Source organism: Halichoerus grypus, chromosome 5 (assembly GCF_964656455.1).
Source record: "Halichoerus grypus chromosome 5, mHalGry1.hap1.1, whole genome shotgun sequence".
NCBI classification, from domain to species: Eukaryota; Metazoa; Chordata; class Mammalia; order Carnivora; family Phocidae; genus Halichoerus; species Halichoerus grypus.
The window spans coordinates 146400189-146417440 of NC_135716.1; the positions used below are offsets into that span (position 1 = coordinate 146400189).

Genomic DNA, 17252 nt, shown 5'->3' on the forward strand with positions numbered 1-17252 from the left:
AATTGGGGTGCCTGGGTGGCTCAGTCATTTAAGCATCTGCCTTCGGCTCAGGTCATGTTCCCAGGGTCCTGGGATCGAGCCCTGCATTGGGCTCCCTGCTCCGCGGGAAGCCTGCTTCTCCCTCTCCCACTCCTTCTGCTTGTGTTCCCTCTCTCGCTGTCTGTCTCTGTCAAATAAATAAATAAAATCTTTAAAAAATTTTTAAAAAATATTTTGGTTACTGGATAAGGTAAAACTAGTCTTTTAGAAATACGATCCAGGGGCGCCTGGATGGCTCAGTCAGTTAAGTATCTGCCTTTGGCTCAGGTCATGATCCTAGGGTCCTGGGATCGAGTCCCGCATCAGGCTCTCTGCTCAGCGGGGAGCAGCCTGCTTCCCCCTCTCCCTCTACCTGCCGCTCTGCTTACTTGTGCTCTCTCTCTCTGTCAAATAAATAAATAAATAAATAAATAAATAAATAAATCTTAAAAAAAAAATAGGATCCACTTTTTAAAAGATTTTTTATTTATTTATTTTGAGAGAGAGAGAGAGCAAGAGAGATCACAGAGGGAGAGGGAGAAGCAGACTCCCCATTGAGCAGGGAGCCCGACGAGGGCCTGATCCCAGGACCCTGAGATCATGACCTGAGCCGAAGGCAGATGCTTAACTAACTGAGCCACTCCGGCGTCCCATAGGATCTATTTTTATTTTTAAAATTAGGAATGTGCAGCAGTTTCTACAAAAGTTTAGACATAGGCATATATTTGGCAACTGTTTTGACAGTTATGTGAAACACCTTATAACGAATACTGAAAGCAGAATGTATAAATTAAATGAATTAAAATATCCAAAAACGAGGAGCAAAAACATTCTTTTATAGCTATAAGTGGTAGAGCTTTTTACTAGGAAATAACGTTAGTCATAAAAGATACTAATGGTGAAAATATAGGGTGGTTTTGGCTTAAATTTTTTTGTTTGTTTTGGCTTAAATTTTAATTATAATTAAAAAACTACTTTATAAAATAATTTAGAGGGGCACCTGGGTGGCTCAGTCGTTAAGTGTCTGCCTTCAGCTCAGGTCATGATCCCAGTGTCCTGGGATCGAGCCCCGCATAGGGTTCCCTCTCTCACTCACTCTCTCTGTCAAATAAATAAATAAAATCTTTAAAAAAAATACTTAGAAGAGCCTAATCAGTTCCTTTTTTTTAATAAAAGAGAATATCAATCTTATTAAGTAATCCCTATACCCAACGTAAGACCCTGAGATCAAGAGTTGCATGCTGAGCTAGCCAGGTGCCCCTAGATTGGAATGCCTGTGTTTTCTTTGTTCCATTTCCTTTTATATTAATTGTGGTACATCAGTTGCGAGTTTTATTTCCCTTTTAGTTGAAATTCTTATTTAGTAATGTAGAACAAATTTTACTTTTAAAATTCTCTGTTTTGCCATATTGCCATAATTACGTTAGAACCTTCTTTATGACCATTTGGCTGTTATTTACGAAGTGGGTTTTAATTCCTCATATGGTTAACAGAGTTTTTTAAGGTTTTACAATTTCTTCAGTTTTGAGACAAATTTGAAAGTTTTTGAAAGTCTCACCAATTTTTGAAAAATGGCTTTTGCATTTTAAATAACACATTTTGGTTTTTTTTTTCAACCCAATAGTTTGTTTGCCTAATCTGGACTTGAAGCAATTCAGCTACTGGGAATCTGCCATTTAACAATATCACAATTGGAAAGAAGCAGGTTTTCAAATAATGGAAGACTCTAAGACCTCTAAAAATGAAAATCATGAACCAAAGAAGAATGCTTGGGCTCTTTCTGAAGAAAGCAAAGCAGTTAAAGTTATATCTAATCAGACTTTGAAAGCTAGAAATGATAAATCCATAAAAGAAATTGGGACCAGCTCTCCAAATAAGAATAGTAGTAAAAAAAATAAGCAAAATGATATTTGTATAGAAAAAACAGAAGTTAAATCATGTAGAATAAATGCTGCCAACATAGCAAGCCCTAGAGATTTGGGATTAGTCCTTCGAGATCAAAGTCATTGCAAAACAAAAAAATCACCTAATTCACCGGTGAAAGCAGAAAAGGTACCAGTTTCACAAGCAAAAGCAGAAAAATCACCAAAGTCCCCTAATTCACCAGTGAAGACAGAAAAGACACCCAGCTCACAGGCGACAGCAACAGAAAAGGCACTTAGTTCACAGAGGAAAATGGAAAAAGGACCCAGTTCTCAGATGAAATCAGAAAAGGTCCCTGGTTCACCAGCAGAACCAGAGAAGGCTCCCAGTTTACTGTTGAAGGAAAACATGCGACGGACAGAATTACAACAGATTGGAAAAACAATTCCAAGCTCTTTTACGTCTCTGGACAAAGTGAATATTGATGTAGAGGGAGGAAAATCTGCTTTGGAAAACTCACCAGGATCTCAGAAGCAACAAGCATGTACAGATAATACTGTTGATTCTGATGATAGTGCTTCAGGAATTGAAGACATATCAGATGATTTGAGTAAGTACAAATTAGATTATCCCACAGGTCACATTTTTGGAGAGATTTTCCTATATTAATATACTTTAGATTATCCTTAGTTTGATTTTAACTACTTTAATTACAAAAAGGACATTAATAATACAGCTTTTTAAGCTAAAAAAGAACCTTTACATTTATTATGGTAGATAAAAAGCCTGTGCAAATAGAAATTAGTGGCTCCTGTAGTCTGTACATGCATGTGTATGTACACACACACTTTTTTTTCTTTTTTAAGAGTTTTTATTTATTTATTTGACAGAGAGAGACACAGCGAGAGAGGGAACACAAGCAGGGGGAGTGGGAGAAGCAGGCTTCCTGCTGAGCAGGGAGCCCAATGCGGGGCTGGATCCCAGGATGCTGGGATCATGACCTGAGCCGAAGGCAGATGCTTAACAACTGAGCCACCCAGGTGCCCCCACACTTACACACTTTTTCAGTGGTCCTGGTAATATGTGGCTCATTCATTCAACAAACATATGTACTGAGTTCCTTTTATATGCCAAGCATACGTTTACAATGGAAAAACAAAAGATACAACACCAAATCTCAAGGATGCTTCTACTTAGATGAGGGTGATACACATAAATAAAATGGTAATTTAGTTCAGTGCAAAAACTTAGAGTTGAGAGAGTGCATGATTTAATTGAGGGATTTAGTCTTTGGGTTGAGAAAATGCAGGACATAAAAGTGAAAATAAGAGTATGACTGAGATTAAGTATGACTGGAACAGAATTGGGGTTTGCGAAAGTGGCAAATGATCCAGCTGAAAATGCACACAATAATTGGAGAATGAAGGACCTTTTAAGATGTGATAGACAGTTTGCACTTTATGATGAGTATTTTGAGAAGCCATTGAAGAGTTTGAAGCAAGGTAGTGCTATGATCAGATATATTTATACATGTTTTTAATCGTTTGGACTGTAGCGCAGCAAATTCCTTACAGGAAGCAGAGATTGGTTAGGACATTTGCAATTTACTTGAGAATTCTGGTGTAAAATTCATTTTCTTTTGGTATTTTAATCTTAGCTTTAATTGCTTATAAATGTTGTCTATGTCTTTTGAGTACTTTTAATCTTGGTTTTGTTTAACTTAATGGATTTTTTTTGGCTATCTTTTTTCTCATGTTTCAGCTGGGTAAATAAAACCTTTCCTTGATATATGAATAACAAAAAAAAAACTATTTCTAAGTCATTATATATTACACTTTGAGAAACTCTGGTAGAGAGTTTAAATATAGTTTCTTTTATTTCTGATGATACACAATTGATAGTATATTGACAGACCGTTTTTTTTAAACTTTAATACACATATCTTTATGTGTATAAGAAAAATACCAACTTCATAATTTTAAAAATATAGTTTAAGAGAAGGCCAAAAAAAGTAAGTCAATTTAAAGATAGTATCAAAAAAATAACACTGCTGATAGTGTTCAGATAAGACAAATCTGAACATAATAGTATGTGAATGATTGAAGTTGGGAAATAGTGGTGCATAAGATCACTTACAAGGGTTTGAATGCTTGAGTTAGTGAAAAATCTGATTCAAGGATTAATTTTACTTTTTCCAAAGATTTTATTTATTTATTTGAGAAAGAGAGAGAGGGAGGGAGAGGGAGAAGCAGACTCCCCATTGAGCAGGGCTGATGTGGGAGCCTGATGTGGGGCTCAATCCCAGGACTCCCAGATCATGACCTGAGCTGAAGGCACATGCTTAATTGACTGAGCCACACAGGTGCCTCCAAGGATTATTTTTTTAAAAAGGGAAAGTAGATGAAGTGACAGTGATATGATTGACAATGTGGGCTCTAGAGTAGAATTGCATAGGTTTTGAATCCCATCTTCCCCACTTAATAAGTCTGTAATCTTCGATAAGCTACTTATACTTTATATTTTTTAAATTTATATAATATGAATAGATGTACTGATATACATAATGAATGGATAGAGATAATGCATCTGGATACACATCAGGTAAGCTGCTTATCCTTTAAAACATGTTTCAGTTTCCTCATTTTTTTTTTTTAAGGTTTATTCATTTACTTTAAAGAGAGAGAGAGAGAGCACGCACGAGCAGGAGAAGGAGAGGGAGAGAAAATCTCAAGCAGACTCCCTGCTGAGCACAGAGCCCGACTCGGGGCTTTATCTCACAACCCTGAGGTCATGATCTGAGCTGAAACCAGTAGTCAGATGCTTAACTGACTGTGCCACCCAGGCAGCCCATCAGTTTCTTTATTTTTTAAAAAAAAGTTAAGATGCTGCTGCCTATTTTATGAAGGTTAAGTGAAGTACTCTAATGGAGTGTTTCATGTAGTACCTGACATGGTAGGCATGTGGTAGCAATGAATGAATATCCTTTATTATTATTATTTCTCTAATTAAATGCAGTTTTGTTATTTGTTAATATGGAGAACAAGTTGAACTAATTTAAAGAAGCTAGTAGACCAAGTAGAGGTCCTTTCGGGAGACTTGGTTTAACAAATTCAGAAGAATGATTTATAGTACAGCAGTCGTTTTTCATTAAAGAATTCAGTATGTGTAATATTTGCCTTGAAGTCATGTTCATGCATAATTGTTTAGTGCTTTTCTCCTCATATGAAAAAGTCCAAATTATGTTTAAATTAATGATTTCTCATTAGAGTGCCCCTTTATAAATTAAATAGAATAAAACTTTGATATATAAATCATTGCCTATTTGGACTTAACAGGCTTTATAGAATTTTGACTAATATCAGGCCCACCTGAAGTTAGTGGCTTAATCTTCCTTTTTTTTTTTTTTAAAGATTTTATTTATTTATTTGAGAGAGAATGAGAGAGAGAGAGAGCATGGGGGGGGGGAGTCAGAGGGAGAAGCAGACTCCCTGCTGAGCAGGGAGACCGATGCAGGGCTCGATCCAGGGACTCCAGGATCATGACCTGAGCCGAAGGCAGTCACTTAACCAACTGAGCCGCCCAAGCGCCCATTAATCTTACTTCATTAGGCCCAACTTTAGCTTCCAGTTAGCACTTCCAGCTTTTCCTTTTGCCATTCATCCAATAAATATTTTTATGGGTGTCTGCTATGTGTCAGGTACTAATTTAGTTGCTAGGAATTTAGCAATGAACAAAACAGACAACATTGCTTAAAGGAGCTAATATTCTAGTAGGAGGAGAGGGACAGCATATATAGTAAATAATAAAAGTATGTCATAAGTTAGATGGTAATAAATCTTATGAGAAAAAATAGGAAAGATTGTAGGGAATGATGCTACTGTGTCTGATGGTGGTGTTTCAAATTTAAATTGTCCCTGAGAAAGTAGCATTAGAGAAATACATGAAGGAAAATGGTAAGAGAGGGAGCGTGATGAATATTTGAGGGGTGAGTGTTTTAGATCTGGGCTTCTCAAACTTTTTTTTTCCCCCAAACTTTAATATGTATATGAATTATCTGGGAATTGTATTAAAATGCAGATTCTTGGGTTCCTTTCCCAGAAATTTTTTATTTTGAAAGTCTAGAGTGGGACCTGAGATAATAGATTTCTAACAAGCTCCTGAGTAAGATTGATGTTGCTGGTTAGGATCATGCTTTTGAGCAGCATAACCTGTCTTATCTCTTTACTTTTACTTACATAACTTTTCATTGTATTTTCAACGTAACAGCCAGAATGATCCTGTTAAAATTATTCAGATCATATTATTACTCTTCAAAATGTTTCTGTAGTTTCCCATACATTAGAGTGACAGTGTCCTTGCAGTGAACAGTAAGGCCCTGTGTGATCTGTGCCACTGTCTCACTTCACTTTCATTCATCTGCTTCTTACTTTCTCCCTCTCTGCTCCAAGTGCATGGTTTCCTTGCATTTCCTCAAATATGGAGGATGGCCTTCACATTTGCTTTTTCCTCTGCCTGGAACATTCTTCCCCAAGATGTCCATACGGCTTGCTCTCTTACCTTCCACCTTCTCAGCGAGGGTTTTGCTGGGTCCCTTATCTAAAATTTACAGTCCTTCTCTTTTTACTAGTTTAATTTTTCTCCATACTCTTTATCATTGTCATATTTTTAATTTTTCTTACTTACCTTTTAAAAATTATTATTATTATTATTTTTTAAAGATTATTAGAGAGAGCGAGCACATGCACACACACAAGTGAGAAGGGCAAAGGGAGAGAGAATTTCAAGCAGACTCTGCACTGAGTGGGGAGCCCAACCCGGGGCGCTATTTCACAACCTTGAGATCACGACCTGAGCCCAGACCAAGAGTCAGTTTGCCAAGTGACTGTGCCACCTAGGCACCCCTATTATTATTATTTTTTTAAAGTATGCTCCACACCCAGTGTGGGCCCAGTGTGGGGCTTGAACTCAGATCCTGAAATCAAGACTGAGCTGAGATCAGGATGCTCAAGCAACTGAGCCACTCAAGTGCCCCTACCTTTTTATATAATAGTTTTATTGAGATACAATTCACATGCCAAAATTTCTCTTTAAAAACATACAGTTTAGGGGCACCTGGGTAGCTTAGTTGGTTAAACAGCCAACTCTTGATTTCGGCTCAAGTCATCATGTCATCAAGTCATCAAGTCATCATGTCTTGACATCAAGCCCCACATTGGGTTCCTTGTTCAGCACGGAGTCTGCTTAAGATTCTCTCCCTCTCCCTATGCACACCACTCCCTGCCCCCTATCCCTGCTTGCCCCCCTGCCCTGCTTGCATGCGCACACACTCTTAAAAAAAAAAAAAAAAAAGAAACATACAGGTTAGTGGTTTTTAGTACTATATTCAGAAAGTTGTGTAGATATTGTCATTGTCTAATTCCTGAAAATTTTCATCACCCGCAAAAGAAACTGTACCCATTAAAAGTCACTACTCATGGGGCACCTGTGTGGCTTGGTTGAGGCTCTGACTCTTGATTTTGGCTCAGGTTGTGATCAGCCCTGCATTGGATTCCATGCTGGGTGTGGAACCTGCTTAAGATTCTCTCTCTCCCCCTCTCTCTCTTCCCCTTACCCCTTAAAAAATGAAGTCACTAATCTATTTTCTGTCTCTATAGATTTGCCTATTTTATATAAAGGGAATAATATAATATGTGGCCTTTTTTGTTTGGCTTTTTTCACTTAGCACAATGGGGTTTTGTTGGTTTGATTTTTTTTTTTTTTAATTGAGAGAGAGAGAGAGTGCGTGCAAGCAGGGGCAGGGGAGAGGGAGAGAGTCCCGAGCAGACTTGGTACTGAGCTCAGAGCCCAAAGCAGGGCCCAGTCCCACAACCCTGAGATCATGACCTGAGCCAAAACCAAGAGTCAGATGTCCAACCAACTGAGCCACCCAGGCGCCTCCCGCCTCCTTTATTTTAGAGAGGGTGAGGGAGAATGAGAGAGAGGGGCAGAGGGAGAGAATCTTAAGCAGGCTCCACGCCCAGCTCAGAGCCTGATGTGGGGCTTGATCTCATGACCCTGAGGTCATGACCTGAGCCAAAATCAAGAGTTGGATGCTTAACCAACTGAGCCACGCAGGCACCTCAGGACAACGTTTTCAAGATTCATCCATGTTGAAGCATATATCAGTACCTTATTCCTTTTTATTGCTAAATTCCATTGTATGGATATACCACATTTTATTTATCCTTTTATCAGTTGAGAGATATTTGAATTGTTTCCATCTTTTGTTTATTATGAATAATGCTGCTGTGAACATTTATTTAAACATTTTTATGTGGATGTATGTTTTCACTTCTCCTTGATATATGTATAGGAGTGGAATTGCTGAATCATATAGGAACTACTATCTTAACCATTTTAAAGTATATAATTTGGGGCACCTAGGTGGCTCAGTCAGTTAAGTGCCTTTGGCTCAGGTCATGATCTCAGGGTTCTGGGATTGAGCCTTGCATCGGGCTCCCTGCTCAGCGGGGAGTCTGCTTCTCCCTCTCCCTCTGCCCCTCCCCCTGCTTATGCTCTCTCTTTCTCTCTCAAATAAATAAAATCTTTAAAAAAAAAGTATATAATTCAATGGCATTAAGTACATTTATTGTGTTATACAACCACACCACTATTTTAATTGCAGAACTTTTTCATCACCCAAAAGGAAACCCTGTACCCATTAAGATTCACTCCCCTTGGGGCACCTGGGTGGTTCATTTGGTTAAGGGTCTGACTCTTGATCTCAACTCAGGTCTTGGGGAAAAAAAAGATTCACTCCCATTCTCCCTCCCTCTGTCATCGTCTGAAAACCACTAATATGCATTCTTTTTCTATATATTTGCCTATTCTGGGTATCTCATAGAAATGGAATCATATAATATGTGATCTTTTTGTGTCTGGCTTACTTCATTAAGCATCATGTTTCCAAGGTTCATTCATGTTATAGTATATATATCCATCAGTACTTCTTTCATTTTAAGGCTGATGCTATAGACTGAATTGTATCCCCTTAAAATATCTATGCTGAAGCCTTAACTCCCAGTGTGATTGCATTTGGAGATGAGCTTTTAGGAGGTAATTAAGATTAAATGAGGTCCTAAGGGGGTTCCTAATCCAATAGGATTGAAGCCTTGTAAGAAGAGGGAGAGATCTGTCTCTCTCTGTATGCACTAACCAAGGAATGGCCTCAGAAGGACACAGCAAGCTGCAATCCAGAGAGAGCTCTAATCAGAAAACGACCCTGCTGGCACCTTGATCTTGGACTTTTCTGCCTCCAGAGCTGTGAGAAAATAAATTCCTGTTGTTTAAGCCACCCAGTCTATGGTATTTTGTTATGGCAACTTGAGCTAAGACAGCTGAATTAATATTCTACTATATGGATATGCCACATTCCGTTTATCTGTTTATCAGTGACTGGACATTTGGGTCTTTTCCATCTTTGTTGTGAATAGTGCTGCTCTGAATATTCATGTACAGGTTTTTGTTTGAATACTTGTTTTCAACTCTTGTTTTGTGAGAGTATTAATATCTCATGGGGCTAGAGTTCTATGGAAAAAAGTTTGGGAAATTCTGTCTGATGTTATTTTATATTGATATTGATTTCAGAAAATTAAATAATCTCATTTATTTCTGACTTTTAAAGAAAGATATGTAGCTTTCTATAATTATTTATATTGGCAGAAATGACAGTATTACAGGATTTGTTGATGTTAGTTGCCTTGTGCTGGGCAAATTGTACATGCAAAAAAGAGAAGGTTAGAATATTGTTTTCTTGCTACTGTTCTTTATCATGAAATGTAGAAATAAAACTAGGATTTTGCCTTTTCTTTTACATTTCCATCATAAAATGGTTACATAAGAACCTAATTATTTTTCCAAATACTAGGACATAATTGCAAATTGCTCATTGTGCATCAGTGTTTCCGAACGTAATTTAAAAATCAGTTAGCTAACCTAGCCATAATTCTGATGTGATTCAAACATTTTTTGTCTAAGAGTTTGCCATCTGATTCTAGAGACTTCAGAGGCATACCATTTCTTCTTTGTTTGAAAAATTAGTGCTATCAAAAGGTAGAACTGACTGTCATGGTTCTTATAGATGGCATGTAGTTAGTTTGGCTTTTGAGGGTAGAGTGAGAGATCTTTTGGTTGTCTATGAGCATTTACTTTAAGCAGTGTTTTTAGATACATACAAATTATTTTATTCACACTTTTATTAAGTCTCACCTCTGGTCTAGGTATTAAAATATGAAAGTAAAAAGGTTAAATAAAACCTAGTCATTAGCATCAAGGAATCCATCATCTAAAGTAGGAGATAGATAAATGAATACAAATTACATTATTATACAGTAATGTGAGAGATAATAGCAAGTGCTATGAGAATACAGTTGTATAGTTGAACAACACAGTTTTGAACTGCACAGGTACACTTATGTGGATTTTTGTGTGTGTGTGGATTTTTTTTAATTTTTAAAAAATTTTAAAAAGGGCAGTGGGGTAAGAAAATAAAAATTAAAAAAATCTTTTTTTTATTTTTTTTAAGTAATCTCTACACCCAGTGTGGGGCTCAAACTTAAAACCCTGAGATCAGGGGTGCCTGCGTGGCTCAGTCGTTAAGTGTCTGCCTTCAGCTCGGGTCGTGATCCCAGGGTCCTGGGATTGAACCCTGCTTCGGGCTCCCTGCTCGGCGGGGAGCCTGCTTCTCCGAACTCTCCCACTCCCCCTGCTTGTGTTCCCTCTCTCACTGTCTCTCTCTCTGTCAAATAAATAAATAAAATCTTTAAAAAACAAAACAAAACAAAAAACCCTGAGATCAAGAGTCATACGCTCTACAGACTGAGTCAGCCAGGAGCCCAATTTTTTTTTTTAAATAAATACAGTATAGTACTATAAATGTATTTTCTTATGATTTCCTTCCTTCCTCTCTTCCTTCCTTCCTTCCTTCCTTCCTCCTTCCTTCCTCCTTCCTTTCTTCCTCCTTTCTCCTTCCTTCCTTCCTTTTTTCCTTCTGTTCGGGAGAGGGGGCAGAGAGGGAGGGAGGGAGGGAGAGAACCTTAAGCAGGCTCCATGCCCAGTGCAGAGCCCAACAGAGGGCTCGATCTCAAGACCCTGAGATCATGACCTGAACTGAAATCAAGAGTTGGACACTTAACCGACGGAGCCACCCAGGCACCCCTCTTACGATTTTCTTAATACGAATTTCTTTTTTCTAGCTTACTTTATTATAAGAATACAATATGTAATATATATATAATGTACAGAATATGTGTCTGTCAACTGTTTGTTATTATTAAGGTCAACAATAGGCTATTAATAGTTAAGATTTGGGGCAGTAAAAAGTTATACGCAGATTTTGGCATCCCAAGCCCCAGTATTATTCAAGTGTCAACTGTATAAAGAATATCGGACTGTCTTCTGAAACAGTGTAAGCTTAAGCTGAATTTTGCAGGACAGGTAAACATTACTAGCTGAAGTGAGGATGGCCTTGATCGTGGAAGGAACAGCATATGTAAAAGGCATTGATTCAACAGCCAGCCGCCCCATCCCTCACAGATCTGTACCTCTGAAACAAATAATACATTACATGTTAAAAAAAAGAGAAGAAGATAGCAGGAGGGGAAGAATGAAGGAGGGGAAATCGGAGGGGGAGATGAACCATGAGAGATGATGGACTCTGAAAAACAAACTGAGGGTTCTAGAGGGGAGGGGGGTGGGAGGATGGGTTAGCCTGGTGATGGATATTAAAGAGGGCACGTTCTGCATGGAGCACTGGGTGTTATACGCAAATAATGAATCATGGAACACTACATCAAAAACTAATGATGTAATGTATATGGTGATTAACATAACATAATAAAAAAAAATGAAAAAAAAAGGCATTGAGACTTGAAGTAGCAATGATCCATTCTATCTAGCACATTTGGTATGAATGAAGTGAAAAGTGTTAAGGTAGGATGTAAGGTTAGAGATATAGACACCTTAGCTCTCTTTCTTAAGGTCTTGATTTAAAATCTGAGAGAAGTCTTCCCTGACTCCCATATCTAAAGTTAGTTTCCTTCTGAGTTACTTGCTTTTTTCTTTTACAGCACTTATTATAACTTGGAATTATTATTCTGTTTACTGCCTTCATGAAGGCAAGGATGGCATGTATTATGCTAGAGAGTTTAAACTTTATCCTGAACTCTTTGAAAGCCTTTAGGTATTTTAAGCAAGAGAATAATTTGATTGAATTTGTATTTTAAAAAATCACACTGATAGTGGAACCTACTGTATGCCAGGTGTATAATGCTAGGTGCTGGAAATGAAAAGATGATAGCACACAGTCTGTGCCTTGAAAAGATTGAATCCAGTTAGGAGGCAGAGAAGCAAAGAAAAAGTATTGATGTGGTAGGGATATCCATGAGTTCAGTGAAAGCAAAGAGGGAGGAGCTTGTGGTCTAGAGGATATATGTTCTTTTAGCTGCTCGTGTATAGTGATGAAGTCATTAAAGTGACTTTAGTGACTAATCTTTGGGACTTAAAATAGCTTTTTATCACATTTCATAGTTCAGAGATTTTACAAGACGGTATGTTGTGTTAGCCTCGTGTAGTGAGTCTCAGTCATATTTCTCTCTTGATAGGTTGGAAGAACAAAATAGGCATTTGACCCATGAAATAGATTTTTCTTTGTGAATTCTGATACCATGTATATCTCTTACTTGTATTTTAAATAAGTATACCAACTTGTACAACTAAGGAAAGTATAAGGAAAGAATAGTTTTCCTGTATGTGTATAAATTGATGTCTGTTTTCCATTAAAATTTTTTTTTAATTTATCAGTTCTGCTGATGGTAACTGATTGCTTCCTTTTCTAGGTAAAATGAAGAATGATGACTCTAATAAAGAAAATTCTTCAGAGATGGACTATTTAGAAAATGCTACTGTGATAGATGAATCTGCATTGACACCTGAGCAGAGGCTAGGCTTGAAACAAGCAGAAGAACGCTTAGAAAGAGATCACATCTTTCGACTTGAAAAAGTATACTATGTCATTTTAGTTATGTGGAGGAAGATGCATGTGTCATAACTTTTCTTTGCCAAGCACAGCTCTTTTTATCTTCTTTTATTGCTAAGGCAGAGATAGCATTCATTTTTCCTAATTTCCCTCTTTCCTTTCTTCTCTCCTCCTTCTCTCCCTTTGTTCAGCAAATCCTTACATCTGTGAGTCTGACTTTGTTCATTCATTCCAGGGTCAAGAAACTATGGCCTACCGTCTTGTTTTTGCCTTTTGTATGTGTGCTTTGTGTTTTTAAAATTGTGTAAAATAAACCTAGCCCCTTGTTTTGTAAGCAAAATTGTATCGGTATATAGCCATGCCCATTTGTTTACCTATTGTCTATGGCTGCTTTTATGCTACCATGGCAGAGTTGAATTGAGTAATTAGTTGCTCCAGAGAACATTATAGCTTGCAAAGCATAAAATATTTACTGTTTCCCTACCAAAGCATAAGATATTTACCCAAATATTACTTTGTCCCTTTACAGAAGTTTGCTGACCTCTGATTTATTCACTCATTAATAGATACTGAGTGCCTGTTATGTTCTAGGTACTATGATTGGCACTGGGATATATTGATGAAAATGGCAGTTGGTGAATTAGAAGTCCATTCGGAGTGACAAATTAGCAAATATTATGTGATATACTACACTTTCTCCTTTTCTCCTTGGTTTTCTCCTACCCTTTCCTCTTCTGTCTCCCATATTTACCGAGTATCTCCTATGTATTAAGAATTGTTCTAGCCATTAGTATCTTATTCCTGTGTGCTAATTAAATTCTTAACCTAGAAATACACATTCCTAGCCTTAATAAAAACATTGCTAGATATTGAAGGAATGACTCATAAATCAGTCTGTTTACAAATAGATACTTGGGATATTTGTGAGCATGTATACAAGGAAATATAGGTCATCATTCTTGATAAATAAGAAAGGAAAGAAAGAAATGGTATAATTTTGTAGAGTTTAGAAAAATGAGGTAATGTCTAAATTTAAGAGGCAATCCTGAGTTATTAATAGAACTTATGACAGAGTAGTCACCCTATTAAAATAGGAATATCAAGAGGTAGAGAGAATTTAGGTTGTGTAGCTAGTCTCCCAAGGTCCTAGTTAGAAGGAAGTCTTTTTTGCAATTTGCTCTTTTACTTAGTTTTCTCTTTCCTCACTTTCTCTTCCTTAAGTCTGGAATTAGTAGCTATTCTGGATCTGTTAAGATAAATATTGAATGCTTCTCGTGTGCCATGATCTGGTGATAAGAAGTTGAATTGGGGCATGTGTGGCATTTTTAAAAACATGTTACTGCTTTTCTAGGAGTTTACTAATTAGAGAAAAGCATGTAAGCAAACAACAGTAATAATAACAGTATTGTTTGAAATTTTAGACAAAAGAGTGACCAACCTGAGTGGGGGTATAGAGGCATCAATTTGGAGAATGCTTTATAAGGAGGTGACATTGGAACTGAGTCTGAAGGAGTAGCTGTAGGAGTTGACTAGGTGAATTGGGGAAGTCTGGTACAGGTGAATTATATGGCATGTATAAAGGAAATGTGAAAAAATGTGTTTTAAAAAAATAAGTAGGGGACAGGATGGGATAGGATATGAAGCAGGAAAGATCAGTTCTTGGGAGAAGAAAGAAATTAGGGTGGAATGGATATTTGATGGTGGTAGGAAAGAATGGCCAGGGGTAAAAGAAAAGCTTTAGAAGCATGGAAAACATTTTGCTGTTTGAATTTATTTGAATTTAAGCAGCAACGATATAAAATGAGTGTGCCAATACTAGCATAGATGTCTATAATCTCTTTTCTTTCTGGCACTTTGTTTCTCATGTCCTCCAAAACCTCTTATTTTCAATTTAGTGTACTCTTAATTAACATTTTTCTTTACCAACTTATTAGACATTCATTAAGAATATTCTTAACTACTTGCTTTTGATTTTATCAGTCCTTGGGTTCACAGTGTACCCATAGATTATCTGATTGATGAGTAAAAATGTAAATTTTTAAACTGTACCAAAGAAGGACTGAATCCAAGCTATTAGATCAGAAGGGTAAATTTCCCTATAGTTAGTGTTAAATATTGACTAGGAAATACTTAGAATTTCTGTGCCCAGCAGTCTTTATTCTGGCTGGTTTGCAGAAACTTTAAAGAAGGTTTATTAGTGTGTGTGTTTTAATAGTAAAATAAAATACAACTATATAATGAAGGAATTTTAAAACACTTTTCATGTGTCTCTTCTGTGAAACTAGAAGCTTTATGATGTCATGAGAACATTTTTGTCCTATTTGCTATTGTGCTTAATATAGTACCTTGCACGTAGTAGTTGGTTAATAATTAGAGGTAGTTTGCTTAGTGGTTAAGTGTGTAGGTTTTGGAGTCACTGGGTCTACCTCTGCCACTTACTGGTTGGATAACATTAGATAAGTTATTTAATAACTCTTTAAACCTCAGTTTCTTCATCATTATAATTGAGTTGATAAAAATAACACCTAGCTCATTGACTGTTATGAGGATTAAATACAATAATACAAGTAAAAGTTTTTGCATAGTGTCTGGTGTATATTAAGTGGTAAAGATCAGCTACTTGTAGAATTGAATTATTTTACCAGGTAGAGCAATTTTTATTATTTCATTTTAAGGTTATAGAAGCAGTTTTCAGTGTTAGAGATTTAATCCAAGGTCAATTGAGATGTCATCTCAAGCCTTCTGACTCCCCATTCATGTTAAAACAAACTTTTCTTACAGAAAGAATCCAGACAATCCTTGTCTGCTAATATTTTACAATTGAAAAACTTATATGATGAGTGATTTCTTGACTCCTTTAGCGACCTCATCAATATTCATAGCTTTAGGTGTTGTGTATTTATGTTTTCAACTCCTGAATCCGAACCTTGCCACTTTCACCACTCTTCTTGAACCGGGCCAACATCATCCTTTTTCTAGATCATTGCAGTATGCTCATAATGGCAATAAGCTCTTCCTGCTTCTATTCTTAAAGGAATTAGGAAGGCAAGCAATCCTTTTAAAATATAGATTAAAACTTAATTCTCTGCTCAAAAACCTTTAGTGTCTTTCCCTCACACTTGGAATAAAAACCAGAGTTCTTTTAAGGGGCCCTGCGACCTGGCCCTCTTTACCACTCAGTGTCAGTCATATATTAGACTTTTTGCAGTTTCTCAGACATATTAGCATATTCCTGCCTCAGGGCCTTAGCATTAACATTTCCTTCGACTTGGAATGTCTCTTCCCAAATACCCACTTAGCTTAATCCTTCACTTCCTTTAAATTATTTTATCAGTAAGGTCTTAAGTGATGATCCTTTTTTAAAAAGTAGTTAACACCCCTGCACCCTATTCGTATTTATTTGTGCATTTCTTTATTTATTACATGTCTCTGTATACTAGAAGTAGATTGTGAGGACAGACTTTGGTTTGTTTTGTTTATGCTATATATCCCTACTTCTAGACAAATGTTTGACATACATTATGAGCTCAGAAAATATTTAGGGAATTAAGTACTAGTTGTGGCTGGAAACTAAGAGGTAGGAGTCTCTGCAAGGGCTTAAATTCATTCCCCAATAAGGACAGATTTGAAAGAGTTTTTTATGGTTTTTTGTTTTTTAAGTTTTTATTTAAATTCCATTTAGTTTAATATACAGTGTAGTATTAGTTTCAGGTGTACCATAGAACCATTCAGCACTTCCATATACCACCAGGTGCTTATCACAAGTGTACTCCTTGATCCCCATCACCTATTTAACCCAGCCCCTCACCCACCTATCTTCTGGTAACAGTCAGTTTGTTCTCTTGATAAATTTGGCTTCTAATTTGCCTCTTTCTCTTTTTTTCCTTTGCTTATTTGTTTTGTTTCTTAAGTTCCGCATATGAGTGAAATCATACGATATTTGTCTTTGACCTCTTTCGCTTAGCGTAATATTCTCTAGCTCCATCCACGTCATTGCAAATGGTAAAAGAATTTTTATACTACAAATTGAAATGACTGGATTGAACTGAATTTTCCTTTTTGCTTGTTGTTTTGGACAATTATTTAATTTTTGAGATTTAGTTGCTTTGCCAGTAAAATAGGGAATCATTATAGGTTGTAAGGTTATACATACTTTATAAATAATGGCTATATTTATTTTTAGTCTGTGGTAGGACTGTTGCTAAATTTGGGGCAGGTTTCCATTTAAAGAAAATCATAGTATTATGAAGTTAGAGAATCTTTTTGTCAAGAGTTGCAGGCTATTGAAGATCAATCTGAAATAAAAATTTAAGCATTGCTGTAATTTCAGAAATTGCAGTATAATGCACTAGAAATC

General features: G+C 36.7%; 1 protein-coding gene across 9 annotated transcripts in view; it reads left to right on the plus strand.

The window, feature by feature from the left end:
- Window positions 1–17252, plus strand: part of TUT4 (terminal uridylyl transferase 4) — a 124635-nt gene that overhangs the window by 31930 nt on the left and 75453 nt on the right. For all 9 annotated transcript variants that reach the window (XM_078073150.1, XM_078073154.1, XM_078073149.1 and 6 more), the window contains 2 exons: window positions 1643–2491; window positions 12756–12919. In XM_078073150.1, the coding sequence (XP_077929276.1) occupies window positions 1735–2491; window positions 12756–12919 (921 nt within the window). In that variant the 5' untranslated portion in view covers window positions 1643–1734. The remainder of the gene's footprint in view (window positions 1–1642; window positions 2492–12755; window positions 12920–17252) is intronic.